The 14,476-nt window shown below is 49.6% G+C and overlaps 1 protein-coding gene across 1 annotated transcript; it reads left to right on the forward strand.

Annotated features, from left to right (window-relative positions):
* Window positions 1–1,592: 1,592 nt before the first annotated feature.
* On the forward strand, window positions 1,593–14,476 carry CA11 (carbonic anhydrase 11). The gene is made up of 9 exons (XM_079951158.1): window positions 1,593–1,990; window positions 3,014–3,088; window positions 9,567–9,709; window positions 10,809–10,994; window positions 11,506–11,601; window positions 11,744–11,816; window positions 12,270–12,424; window positions 12,602–12,767; window positions 13,424–14,476. Exons 1-9 carry the CDS (start codon window positions 1,930–1,932, stop codon window positions 13,456–13,458), a joined length of 990 nt encoding a protein of 329 aa, XP_079807284.1. The 5' UTR covers window positions 1,593–1,929; the 3' UTR covers window positions 13,459–14,476.

Genomic DNA, 14,476 nt, shown 5'->3' on the forward strand with positions numbered 1-14,476 from the left:
GTTGGATCAGGCCAATGACCCATCTAGTCCAGCATCCTGTTCTCACAAGTGGCCAATCAGAGGCCACAATGGGAAACCCTCATGGAAGACCTGAGCAAAAGAACATTCTCCCTGCCTGCGGTTTCCAGCAAATGGTATTCAGAAACATTTAGCCATCATGGCTAGTAGCCATCAATAGCCCTCTCCTCCATGAATTGGCCCACTCCTAAAGCAATCCAAGTTGGTGACCATCCTTGCCTCCTGCAGGAGTGAGTTCCACAGTTTAACTGTGCACTGCTTGAAGAAGGACAGCTCAGTAGAGCATGAGACTCTTAATCTCAGGGTCGTTGTGGGTTCAAGCCCCATACTGGGCAAAAAGATTCCTGCATTTCAGGGGGCTGGTCCCTTCCAACTCTACAGCTCTATGATTCCAAGAAGTACTTTCTTTTTTTTCTGTCCTGAGTCTTTGCTTTCTGTTGGCCTCCTTTGCCTTCTGCCCCATCCCATCAGTTCAAGGGGCATCAGCATCCACAGCACATGAAGCCTCGCTCTGCATGCGCAAGCTGTGGTCCTTGCTCCTGTGCTTGGCAGCAGTGTGCTTGTCCGATGCTAACACGTGGAAATGAACGTGTGAACCTGAACAGGCTCCACATGACATAATCTGGAGGGGAAAGCAGATGCTGCCTGAGCCGCATCCAGGCGTGTGAGCGCCAGACCTTTGCGAGGATCCCCTGGTTTCCTCCGGATCCACCTTAAAACATCTCTCCCTCCTCCCGCTCCTCTCCCTCTCCCTCAATTGCATCTCTTTGGGTCCCTTGGGAGAGGGGAAGGGAAAGTGAGAGAGAAGATCTGTGCATTTGAGAAGGGGGGGAGGAGGGGAGGGAAGCCGAGGCTGTAAGAGGCAGGGAAGAAGGGAAGGGGGAAGCAGGGAAAGGAGAGAGAGAGAGAGATGTAGGGAGAGGGGAGGACAGAGGGGAGCAGGGAGAGTTCAGGACCAGGGAAGCCCCCCCCCAAAAAAGAGGGAGGGGGTCACATACAAAAAAAGGGGGACGAAAACGGGATAGGTGGAAGGTGGTCGGCGGACCAGAGGGGGAAACACAGAAGGAGTGGGGAGCAAGAGAGGCGGGAGGGAGGAAGAAAGCCCAGGGTAGGTGGCGGGGGGGGGGAGGCAGGTGAATAAGAGAAGGTGGGGAAACAAGGAGAAGCGGGGGGGGGCGCACCCCACAGCAAGCAAGGGGAGTGGGGGCCAGAGAAGAAAGAAAGAAGAGAGAGCCTGGGAAAGGGGTGTTGAGGAGAGAGGGAGAAGTTAAGTTAGGGACTTCCAAGCTCTCCTCCTCCCGCCATTCCCCCTCCCCCCTCCCTTCGCCTTATTCCCCAGTGATTCTCTATTCCCAGCCGCCGCCGTCACAACCCCACGTCGCGGGGAGTCCCACAGCTCCGCACAACCCCCTTTTGGAAGGGAGTCGGGGAGCGAGCGGGGTTTCTCGTGCTGCCCGTCCAGCCCCACGGAGTGATCCGACCCCGAGTGGCCAAGCCCTCCCTCCCTCCCCCGTCCACGCCGTCTCCATCTTCCCCATCTCATCAACATTGCGAGAGGAGGGGCGGGGGGGGCATCCCTGGAGAAGGGGCGGGAGGAAGATGGAGGGACGGGGGAGGAAAGAGAGCTAGGGAAGGTGGGGGGAGGCGAGAAGATTAGAAAGAGAGAGGGGCATGGGGAGGGCAGAGGGCTTTCGGGGGTGAGAGGTGTCTTCTGACGCGCGCCCCCCACCCCACCCCCAGGACTCACCGGACCGCACGTGGATCGCGGGGGGTGGCGGGGGCCACCTCCAGAGGCTGCGCACCCGGAGGGGGGCACCTCCACGCGGGATGCCGAGGAGGGGGCGCCTCCTCCAGGTTTGAGATACCCCCCCCCGCCCCACAGCAACCACCTCCTGCTACTCCCAAACCACGATGGGCACCAGCCTGGGGGGGCTTTGCCTGTTGGGAGTCCTGACGGCAACTTGTATGGCTGGTAAGAGAGAGAGAGAGAGAGAGAGAGAGAGAGAGAGAGAGAGAGAATATTAGCTTGGGATCTGGGGGTGGGTGGGGGGGTTAAGTTGGTGGATGCAAAGAGAACGGGAATTCCCTGAAAGAAAAAGATAAGGGCTAGCGACCAGTCGGACTATCTATCTTGTCTTGTCTTGTCTTATCTTATCTTATCTCTATCATTCGTCTGTCTGTCTATCTTTCTATCTATCCATCTATCTCTCCCCTTCTTTCCATTTCCTCCCCCCTCAATATATGCTATTTATAACCACATACAGATCACCCTCCTAATTTATGTTCACTAGCTTATCTATATCAGATCCACCCTCCTATCAGGTCTCCTTTGTAGCCTTTCCTTTCTTGATCTATCCATTCTCACCTCTTTCCTCAATCTCTCCCCCTCCGTATCTCCATTTGTAATTTCTCTCCCTGCGCTTTCTTAATTTTTTACCACAGGGCTCAAACCCACCCCCACCCCCATAATATTCCTTTCCATCAAAAACATTCCACAAAGTAATTTTAAAAAGAAGTAGAGGACCAAAGGTGTCTCTGAGCATGTGCAGAGCACTCTCCTTGCGGAGGCTTCCCAAGGCAGGGGGTGCAGCTACTTTTCCTTGAGCTCCAGTATCTCTCTCTCCCCGAAGAACCTCAGCAGCACTCCCTTGTTCATTCATGTGTTTTCTGTGCAATCCATTGACATGCCTGCCATCCATTGATGGGGGGGGGGGGAGAGAAGCAGAGGTGTAGGTAGCATATAGCTCAGTGGTAGAGCATCTGCTTTGCATGCAGAAGGTCTCAGGTTCAATCCCCGCCGTCTCCAGTTAGGGCTGCGAGGGACCCCTGCCTGAAATCTCGGAGAACTGCGGTCTATCAGTATATAGACAATATAAATGGATCAATGGTGTGATTCAGTATAAGTCAGTGTTGCAATTAAGCTTCCATGCTTTTGTCTCCTGCTTCAATTGCCCCACTAATTAACCCTCCTCCCCCCCCCCTTTTATCCCTGCAGTGCAGTTTGTTCCTGCAAAGACCTACGAGGATTGGTGGGCATACAAGGAGACACTTCACGGTAGCTTCGTTCCAGGTACAAAATGACCATTGGTGGGGTGAGGTGGGGGGTATGTTCCTTCCTTTCTCGCTTGCCTTCTTAACATGCCCAACTTAGACAACTCTCCTAGATCAGGTCACCGAAAATCCCTCTAGCGTTGACTGTTCTTGTGAGCAGATCCTATAATCAGCTGCAGCACAACCATTCAGTTGGCTGGTGCCCTGTGGAACTCTCAGCCACATGATGTTAGGGAAATCAGTATACCAGCCAGGTCCCAGTCAGCCTTCTCACTCAGGATTGAGGGATCTTGCAGGGGCCGTGGCTCAGTGGAAGAGCACACGCTTTTCAGGCAGACAAGCCCAGGTTCAGTTCCCCAGCATGACTAGTTTAATAGAATCAGGAAGCAAGTGGAGATTGTCTGGGCAGTCATAGCAAACAGTACTGGGTTAGATGGGCAAAGGCACTTCCACGCCACTTAAGCACTCAGAGAGAACCCTGGGAACTATAGTTTGTGAAAGGGGCTCGCAATTATAGCTCTGTGAGGTCGGCACCCTTCCACACAGTTCCTGGGATTTATTTATTTTTGGTGGTGGGGGGGGGGCGGAGTGGAAGCCATTACTCTTAAAATAGTGTAAGAGCATTTCAGAAATATGGGTGTGAGCTTAGCAAGCATCACCAAAAGGATATTGTGCAGCTAGAAAAGGGCAACCAAAATTATCAAAGGCTGGGCAACTTCCTTATGATGAAAGATTAAAATGTTTGTGGGTCTTTTTGGCTTAGGTAGAAGGTGACTAAGAGGGGGACATGATCAAAGTATGTAAAGATTATGTATGGTGTCAAGGCAGGTGTCAAGGACAAAACACAGCTTTTCTCCCTCAATACCAGAACCTGTGCTCATCCAATGAAACTGAGTGATAGAAACATCAAGACAGACAAGAGGAAGGTCTTAGAATCATGGAACTGTAGAGTTGGAAGGGACCCTGAGGGTCATCCAGCCCAACCCCCTACAATGTAGGAATGTGCAACTGTCCCATATGGGGATCAAACCCGCGACCTTGGCGTTATCAACACCACACTCTAACCAACTGAGTTAGCCAGGCTGCTTCATGCAGTGAACCATTAAACGATGCCAGAAGATAGGGAAGGCCTGTAGCGCAGTGGTAGGACATCGGTTTTGCATGCACAAGGTCCCAGGTTTGACCCCCAGCTTCTCCATGTAAGAACATAAGAAGAGCCTGGTGGGTTGGGCCAATGGTCCACCCATCGAGTGCAGCATCCTGTTCTCTCTGTGGGAAACCAGCAAGCAGGATCCAAGCACAAGAGCCTCCTGTGGTTTCAAGAGATGGAGCAAAAGCCGCCATGGCTCATAGCCTTAACGTCCATGATTTTTCATCCAATCCATCAAAGATAGGATAGTGGCTGGGAATTTGCCCTGTATGAAACCTTGGAGAGCTACTGCTCATTGATGTCTGTTACTCTTGGTGGCTTATATAGGACCTCAAGTATCCCAGAGGCAATATAGCTCTGGTCTTGAGGGATGGCAGAGGGAGAGGGCCAGTGTCCTCCTACCCCACCTGTGGGCAACTGGTTGTGGGGAGGAGGGTGTTGGTCTAGCCAGGCCATTGGTCTGATGCAGCAGCACTTCTGGTTTTCCTAGGAAGTCAGTGTGGTGTAGTGGTTAAGAGCGGTAGTCTCGTAATCTGGGGAACCGGGTTCGTGTCTCCGCTCCTCCACATGCAGCTGCTGGGTGACCTTGGGCCAGTCACACTTCTCTGAAGTCTCTCAGCCCCACTCACCTCACAGAGTGTTTGTTGTGGAAGAGGAGGGGAAAGGAGAATGTTAGCCACTTTGAGACTCCTTCGGGTAGTGATAAAGCGGGATATCAAATCCAAACTCCTCCTCCTCCTCCTCTTCCTCCTATTCTTCTTCATCTTCTTCTTCTTCATTCGGGTAGATGGTGAATGGAAAAGGGCAAATGGAGAGGTGAATAGAGGAGTGTGATTGGTGCCACACGGCCATATTTTTGGGAAAGAAAGAGCAGAGGAATATGTGAAATGAAGGGGTGAACGGTGGGCTATCTTGGGAACAAGGTGGGAGAAAAATAAGGGGACAGGGTAGACGAGTCATCCTGGAGGCAGGATAGCGGGCGATAAAAATGTTTGTCTGCTCCTATCGTGTAAGTTATTCCCTTTGGCCACTTGGAGGGAAAGGCTTGTATCCAATGATGCTCCAACAGAACCACTAGTTCCCCTTCCATTTGCTTTCCTACTTCAAATCTGCTCTGGAGATTCTCCCAACCCTGATTTAGGGGGTGTTCATGGGCCAGAGGAGATGGGGGGGAGAGAGAAGTTGCTCTGTGTTGTGCCTGGAAGTCCATTGTGCCTTCAGAGCTGCAGGGTTAGCTATAGCCCAAAGTTTGGAAACATCCTTATAAGGGAAGACATCTCATCTTTTTAAAGAATTAAAAAAATCTGTCTTCCTGCTTTCCACGTGTTGATTGGTACAAGTAGAGGTCAGTTATCTTTGTCACCATTTAAAATAAAAATACACACATCCTTCATTTAAAGGTAAGACATGGGTCTAGTCCTCATCATACTGGGGGCAATAAGGTTGACCATGCTCAGGCAGCATCTCATAAAAGCTGAGAAAGCATAAAAGATGTAGTTCCCTTCTCAGAAGGTGGAGCATCTGTGCCATGACATCTTTCCCCACCTTTGGGGGGACTTCAGAAGGTGGTTCATCTGAGCCCTTGGAGCTTTGTCCACCTAGAATCATAGAACTGTAGAGTTATAAGGGACCCTGAGGGTCATCTAGTCCAGCCCCCTGCAAACGCAGGATTCACAACTCCAAAAACCCTGACAGATGGCCACCCAACCTCTGCATAAAGACCTTCGATGAAGGAGAGTCCACCACCTTCCGCGGTAGCCCGTTCCCCGTCAAACATTCCTGACGCTTAGTTGGAATCTCTTTCCTCGCCGTTCGAATCCGTTACAAGGAAGGAGATTCCGACGAACCGTTAGGAAGAACCTGCTTCCCTGTCTCACTTCCCTCTCTCCTCTCCGCTTCTCCTCCCCCTCCCACCACAACCCCCCCCCCGTACAGTATTTCATCTTCCCATTTCTCCCTTTCCCCCCCAAATTGTGGTTCCTTCGAAACTTCCAAAATGCCGTGGATGTGTGTTTTCTTGTGCCGGTTGGGGGTGGTGGGTGGGGTTCACCTGACTCCCAGCTTTGCCCTCAGAATGAGAAGCTCGGCCGGTGAAGCAGATGCCTTGTCAGCGGGCTTAATTTGCATGATTAATTCTGAGCTCAGGATTTGGGTTTCCTCGGCGCGGAATGTTGGCACCAATGCCAGACAGCCAATTAAGTCCTGGATGCCAGATGGGGAATGAACACACACACAGAGAGAGAGACATATGCCTCGCTCGTGACCCCCTGCGTCGAAGATTGGGGATGACTCGTGGTGTCCCAAGGGGACGGTGTCTCCTCCATCGCCTTGCTGCGAGAGGAGGAGTGCCAGCGCTGGAGGTGGTGGTGGCGGCTGCTGCGCCGTGCCTGTGCGCAGTGCCGAGAGCCGGGGTGGGGGGCTGGGCTCAGCAACTGCAAGAGGCTGCATTAATATTTAATATCTCCCTCGCCCGCTCCAGTGATGCAGCGAGCAGCAGGCAAAGAGAAATGGGACCACAGCGTTGGGGGGTGGGTGGGTAGGCAGGCAGGCAAGCGGGGGATCAAGGGGGCACGCCGGTGGCATGATAGGATTGAGGGGGACGACACCACAATATTATCATCACCACCACCCTACTCCCCAGGACCCCAGGAGTGTGAAAAGGGAAGGGGCAAAGAATGTGTCTGCCTTACCCTGCCCCCCAAATGCTGACAGGAGGAAAACAATTAAGTATATACACATAGACATTAGAATGCACCAAAAAAAGCACCAGCATACAGGAACCACAGAAGGAATTAGGAATGAAGCAAGCTTGGGCACACAGAGAGAGATGAAGGGACAGCCACAGAGAGAACGAAACCAGATGCATTGCTTTGCTGAAATTCATGTGCACAACAATTTCCCATATTCAAATGCCCAGTGCACACAGTCACACGCAGTCTTCACCAAGCTGGTGCCCTCCAAATGTTGGCGTGCTACAATTCCCATCAGGTGCACCAGCTGGGGCTGATGGGAACTGTAGTCCAACACCACCTGGGAGGGCATCAAGTTGGCAGTGGCTGCACTTGACAGATATATCTACACACTTGTAGATGTATCTTGATGAGCTGGAATATGTGCAGAGGAGGGGGACCAAGATGATCGAGGGTGTGGAAAGCAAGCCTTATGAGGAATGGTTGAAGGAGCTGGATATGGGAAAGAGGAGACAAAGAGGAGGTACGATAGCGAACTTCAAATATCTCAAGGGCTGTCACATGGAAGATGGAGTGTGCTTGTTTTCTCCTGCTCTGGAGGCTCAGACCCGAACCAATGGCTTCAATATACAAGAAAGCAGATTCTGACTAAATATCAGGAAGAACTTTCTGACAGTAAGAGCTGTTTGACAGTGGCACGGTCTCCCTCGAGAGGTTGTGGGCTCTCCTTCCTTGGAGATTTTTAAGCAGAGGCTGGATGGCCATCTGTCATGGATGCTTTAGTTGAGATTTCTGCATTGGGGTCCTTTCCGACCATACAATTCTATGATTCTATGGTGTATGTGTGTATGGTTTTGCCTTGGGGGTGTATAAATTAAGCAGTAATGTAACATAACGCCTGGGTAACAACAGACATACCACCTGATTCCTTTTATCCTGAAATATATTGCACCTCTCACCTGCCCCTCTCTTTTCTCTTGCTTGTACTCTTAGCTCTTGTGATAATACATTACATGCTTAGTTAACACATCTGTGTGCATACACACACACACACATCTACCATCAACTTATTCATGTAGAAGTTTCACACTCCACTTTTTGAGCAAAGAGCTTCAAGTTGGCTTACTGTCGATGGCAATGTTCAGGGCTGGCTGTTTGTTGCCTGCTGGGAGCGACAGGGCAGGAGGTAGAGAGACAAAAGGGGGAGCCAGAGCAATCACAGAAAAGGGCAACACTAATTCCTTCTCCTAAGGAGGAGGAAGGTGACAGACAGGGCTACTCCCTGGATTGGCTGTAAATAAGAAGGCAGGTAGACGGGGGTAGTGGCTGGTGGCAGATGAAGGTTCCTCCAGGCGGAGCCTCATTCACCAGCTTCCACTGATCCATAGCAGGGCCTTTTCAGTGGTGATTCCCCTGTTGTGTAATGCCCTCCATCATTATTAACTTGAAGGAAGAAAATGAAACATGCTTGTTTCTTCAGGCATTTCGTGGCTGTTCCTGGCAACTCTTGTGATCGTTGGCTGGAAGTCTGTTCTTACCAGAATTGCTTTTAGAATACTTTGTAACTGAAAGTGTTTTTAATTGTACAGTGGTACCTTGGGTTACATACGCTTCAGGTTACATACGCGTCAGGTTACAGACTCCACTAACCCAGAAATAGTGCTTCAGGTTAAGAAGTTTGCTTCAGGATGAGAACAGAAATCGTGCTCTGGCGGCGCAGCAGCAGCAGGAGACCCCATTAGCTAAAGTGGTGCTTCAGGTTAAGAACAGTTTCAGGTTAAGAACGGACCTCCAGAATGAATTAAGTACTTAACCCGAGGTACCACTGTAGTTGTTTTTGGAATGTTGAAGCTGTTTCAGAATGCTTTTTGCTTTGTTTTTGTTTTAAATTGTGACTCTTCTGTTTGCCACTCCTTGGGGAGAAAGGGTGAGGGATAGATTCAATAAATAACTAGTAACAGCATATATGCCTTCACATGAAATCCATGCAACCCAATAGGCCTTAGCAGCTAGCAGCAAAGTGAGGGCTTTCAAGCCTTTTGTGTGAAAATGGTCCTCAACATCTATTGTTCCATCCAGATTGGTGGGGTGGGTTTTCGCATGTGGATGTTCCTCACAACGTGCCCTTGACACAATAAATTGTGCATTACTGCTAGAGTTATACTGGGCTGCTCACACATCTGCGAAGCTCCCCCAGTGTTGCTGCATAATTGCTGTCTGGTGGGGCAGCCCTGCATAGCAGTGGAACGGAAACATAATGGCACAAAACAAAATAAAACAAAGGCACCCCCTGGAACACCGGTGGAAACAAAGCAGTATGTGTCCCTCACCCCCGCCAGCAACTTTTGCAGGCACCAACAGTATTGAAACTAACCACCCTGAAGCCATCAAGAGTGCAATCATGATGTATGCACAATAAAAAGGATATCTGGAGGCACCCTGTATCTATGCAAGCTGTTGAACACAAACCCCATTGCATGCTCTGCCTACTCTCTCCCCCCCCCCCATCCTCCCTACATGGTCTCATTGAAACACTCCCCAGGTACCATCTCTTTCCAACCCTCCATCTGCACCCCATGGGCAAGCAGATGAAAGTGAATCATTTCCTTGGCTCTTGTGCAAGGATTCCACAGGGCTCCTTGTTTTTCCTCTTCCAGGTCCTCCATTCTGGGGTCTTGTGAATTCGGCTTGGAGCCTCTGCGCCATTGGCAAGCGCCAGTCACCCGTGGATGTCAACACAAGCCAAATGGTGTTTGATCCTTTCCTCCCTCCACTTCGACTAAGCACGGGCGGGAAAAAGGTGTGTGCTTGTGCATGGAATGCCATGCACAAAGGTGTTTGTAAGGTTCACTGAATTTATTTCCCGGTAACAGCAGAGCCTAGGGCTTGCCGATCAGAAGGCTGGTGGTTCGAATCCCCATGATGGGGTGAGCTCCCGTTGCTCAGTCCCTGCTCCTGCCCACCTAGCAGTTTGAAAGCACATCAGAGTGCAAGTAGATAAATAGGTACCACTCCGGCAGGAGGGTAAATGGCGTTTCCGTGTGCTGCTCTGGTTCGCCAGAAGCGGCTTAGTCATGCTGGCCACATGACCCGGAAGCGAAATGAGCGCTGCAACCCCAGAGTCCTCCGCGACTGGACCTAACAGTCAGGGGTCCCTTTACCTTTAACTGTGCCTAGGCTTGCAGTAATAATCAGCATCAGAATGGATCCAGATTGCGGCTGCATGTTTATTATCATCTTAAAACACTGCTAGCTCTCTTCTTCTCCCTTCCAACTTGGATCAAAGCAAGTTTTGTGAAAACATATCAAAATGTAGCATTTCATAAGAAACAACAGGATAGATATGGATTGTGGGTAAAGCCGTGTGTACATTGCTTTCCAAACCAGTGGTGGGAACATATTGTATGCAGAGTAAACAGGAGTGTGTGCACAGCATGAAGTAGTCCCACTGAATCTTTTCACATTGATTTCAATAGGAAAGTTGCTTTGCCATAATCCAGCCCCATATATTGACATATCTTAACTCCACTTTTCTGTCCCATCCCCAGGGCCCTGAAGGCCGTGACCAAACGAAGCTTAAAACCAGAGTAATAAAATATTATAAAGATGAATTTTAAAGAAGGACAGCAAATAAAATCTCCTTAGTGTAACCAAAGGGAAAACAGTAGCTCAGTCATCAATCATGCTACAAGCTCGCTGTAACAGTGTAGGCATTTTACCTGGAGAAACAAGGAAAAGTGCCAACTGGGGCAGAGTGTTCCATGGTTTGAGTGCCACCACCGAGAAGGAAATGTCCCTCATTATGGCTGGGGTGAACCAAGGGTGTAAATAATACTCGTGTCACTGGATTTTCCCCTGTCCCCCATCTCCTTTCCCTGTTATATCATCTCACCCCGCAGATCAGTGGCACCATGTACAACACGGGACGCCATGTCTCCTTCCGCCCAGACCCACTGCAGCTGGTTAATGTTTCTGGAGGGCCTCTGCTGTACAGTCACCGCCTCCAGGAGCTGCGCCTGCACTTTGGCAGCGAAGACGGGTTTGGCTCCGAGCATCGGATAGACGGCGAGAGCTTCTCCGCCGAGGTGAGCTCAGGCCCCGCTCAGACTGGTGCATTTTGTGGATATTCTTAGCTCAAGGGCCGATCTATACATGCAGAAAAATCGAGTGCCATTAAAACTTTTCCTCAAATCAACCTCACATTCGTTTAAAGGGTTTCTACACCAGCTGTGTTAGACTGCAGCCCTAAAAAACCAATACCAATAAATCACACAGCACACGAAGGCTGTAAGTAAATAGTAATGTTCTTAAAAGCTCAGAGTTGTTGCATTAGGATTGAGGACACCCTCAAATCCGCACTGGGCCACTGGGTGATTATCTCTCAGCTTAGCCCACCTCACAGGGCGGTTGGGAGGATAAAAGAGGGAGGAGGACAAAAAAAGGGGGGGGGGAGAGAGATCCATGTATACTGCTTTAGGATCATGAGAGGAAAGGCAGGATGTAAATGTAATAAGTATATTGGTCATTCTACATCTGCAAAAAGCAAGCTTTATTTACGTCTGCATATGCCTTTTTCTCTTTCGTTCCCACCTCTAGGTGCAGCTGATCCACTACAACCAAGAGCTCTACCCCAATATCTCAGAGGCGTCGCGCAATCCCAATGGTTTGGCTGTCATTTCAATCTTTGCTGATGTGAGTCTCTCCCTCTCCCTTCCAACCCCACAAAAAATAAAATAAAAATCTAGGGCGTGCCAGATGAGTCCCTGGCCAGCTCAAGGTTGGGCAGGAGATCAGAGGACAAAATGCAAGGCCTTTGTTTCATTTCTCTTTGCAGATTGGACCAAGCCCCAACCCATTCCTAACCAGGCTGCTAAACAGAGAGACCATCACCCGCATCTCGTATAAGAGTAAGTGGGAAGAGGACTACGTTAGAGGTCTCTTGGCAAAGATGGTCAGGACTGGGAAAGCTAACCAGGGAGGTGGCGGTTGTGGGAGAGGACATGACAGGAGTTTTAAAAATGGAGAATGGCATGTAGAGAGAGTAAATAAAAATATACCTTTTTTTTGTCACGTCTCATAAAAATGGAATGGCCACTAGCCTAGTTTGTTTTAACCAGCGTTCAGGAACAGCAGGTCTCTAGCTCTGTGACTCGGCTATGTGGAATCTCACCTGTGCAGATGTCTTCAATCCTGTGTGCTGCACACAAACAACAGGGGAGGGGTGTTACCTTACGTTTCCCAGAAGGACCTGCCAGAGCCACTTTGGGGGACAAAGTTCTGGACTAGACGAACCTTTGATCCAATCCCATAGGGCCCTTCTTCTGATACTCGCCTGTGTGTGCATCTCTCTCTCACGACAGATGATGCTTATCTTCTACATGACCTGAGTCTGGAAGATCTCTACCCAGAGACTTTTGGCTTCATTACTTACCAAGGATCCATGTCGACCCCTCCGTGCTACGAAACAGCCACTTGGATCCTTATTGACCGACCCATCAACATGACCTCTGTACAAGTAGGCTCCTGCCTGGGGCAGTGGGGTCTCTGGATTTCCCAGCATCAAGAGAAGCTCCTTAACTCACTCTCCCCATTAGATTCACCTGCCCCACACCCAGCCCTTCCCGAAAACCTAGGAGGCCTGATCCTCAACTTCCTTCTTGACCTCCTTTCCCCACTTCTCTCTCTTCTGCAGATACACTCCCTTCGTCTTCTCAGCCAGAACCTCCCTTCCCAAATTTTCCGGAGCATGAGTGACAATTCGAGACCCCTCCAGCCCCTCCTTCATCGAAGCCTTCGGGGCAACCGAGACCCATGGCGCCCCACTCGACGTTGCAAGGGGGGCAACTACAGGCTCCATGGTATGCAGGCCAGGAATTTGAGCTCTGTTCTTTCATGCTCAGACCTGCTAGGTTTTACTCTCCTTCCTTCCTTCCTTCCTTCCTTCCTTTCTCAGTTTACTTACAGCATGTGCAGCCTGCCTTTCTATCAGACATTCAAGGTGACTTGCAATCAAAATAAAGCAATGCATGTTGATTTAAAAAAAATAGACTAATGACAATCTTAAAAAATGTCGGGAAAAGGAGATGAAGAGCCTTGCTTTCCCTCCAGACGTTGTTGAACTCCAAATCCCATCAGCCCCAGCATGGCCAACAAGCAGAGATTATGGGAACTGTAGTCCGCCTGTTTGTTAATCAGTGCAATCCTATATGCATCTACTCAGAAGCAAGTCTTACGGACTTTAGCAGGGCTTACTACCAGGTTAGGCAGTATAGGATTCCTGTCTACTACTGCCTTGGATTTAGTTGCCTTGGATTTTTAAGTAAGATAAAGTGGGGGGGGGGGGAATTAAAGGATAGGCTTGGTTCCTCAAAAGACCAAAACAGGATAGTGAGTTACTAGAAAACAGGGACTATCCCTGCAAACAGGGTCAGTTGGAGCATTTGACACACAGGCAGGATCTGTTTAAAAACAAATCCCTTTCCATAACCTGCATTTCCCCCCTTCTCTCTTCTAGTGGATGGTACACGTCCTCCGAAAACTGTCATGTAGCTGAGATGCGCTGCAGCCAGTTGAATGTTTGAGGGTGGCTGTGGCTCCTTCAGAATTTGATGTCTAACTGAGGAAGTTGTAACCTCCCACTTCTGGGTGACCAGACTGCCTTCCACCATGCGAAAGGGGAATAACAGGATGCCTGTGAACAACCATGGAATGTATGCCTCAGGGGTGTTTGGGCCACACATGCACACCCACACAATACGGCTTCCAGAGGTTTCTAAAAATGAGGCCACTGCTATTTATCAACAGACCGTGGCATACTCAATTGAACAGCCATATCTTTAAAGGGATTGGGCCTTTCTCAGATGCTTGAGGGCTAGAATCTTGTCCTCTGACATTGCCTCCCTGCTTATTCCCAAAAGCAATTGGCTTTTTGTTCAAACACACTCAAAATCTCTGTGAATCCAAAACATGAGGGAGAGAGAATGTAACCCAAATTTGGGGCAGCACAGCCAAACTGCATTGGGCAGACAGCTGTTCCCCAGATGCGGCAAACACCTCAGAATGTCTGGTTGGGCATATAAATGTTGGAGACTATCCCCCATAATGTATGAGGACACTCCCAAGATATCTGAGGGACATTCTGTGGGCTTCAGGAGCCACCGGCCACAAAAGCTCAAGCAGGATGGTTTCCTTCTATATTAATGTTCCGAACCTCAGGAAGTCGGCGGGGGTGGGACAGGATAATACAAACGATACACAGGAACAACCTCACAAATCCTGAGATTCTTTCAATATTTGGGGCAGAGACATACACATGAAACTCCACCCCACTTTCTGTGCCAATGTGAGGAAATCTGGGGTGGAAAATACAAACGAGAGCCCCCTCCCAAATCCTCAGTATATCTTGGGATGTTTAAGAGAACAGAAAACACACACCAAGGCGACCATCATTTCCGAATGGCCTTCAATAACCTTAGCTGGGGAGCAGGGAGAGGGGAGAATTTTGTTGCCAAAAGAATCCACCTTTTGAATACAGATTAATATTATTAATTAAAGAACAATTTTCAAA

The sequence above is a fragment of the Podarcis cretensis genome (assembly GCF_951804945.1).
Source record: "Podarcis cretensis genome assembly, chromosome: 13".
NCBI lineage: Eukaryota > Metazoa > Chordata > Lepidosauria > Squamata > Lacertidae > Podarcis > Podarcis cretensis.

Coding starts and splice junctions, on each gene's coding strand:
- CA11 (XM_079951158.1), top strand. CDS start 1,930: ATGGGCACCAGCCTGGGGGGGCTTTGCCTGTTGGGAGTCCTGACGGCA. Junction 1,991..3,013: donor GACGGCAACTTGTATGGCTG/GTAAGAGAGAGA, acceptor TTATCCCTGCAG/TGCAGTTTGTTCCTGCAAAG. Junction 11,817..12,269: donor CACCCGCATCTCGTATAAGA/GTAAGTGGGAAG, acceptor CTCTCACGACAG/ATGATGCTTATCTTCTACAT.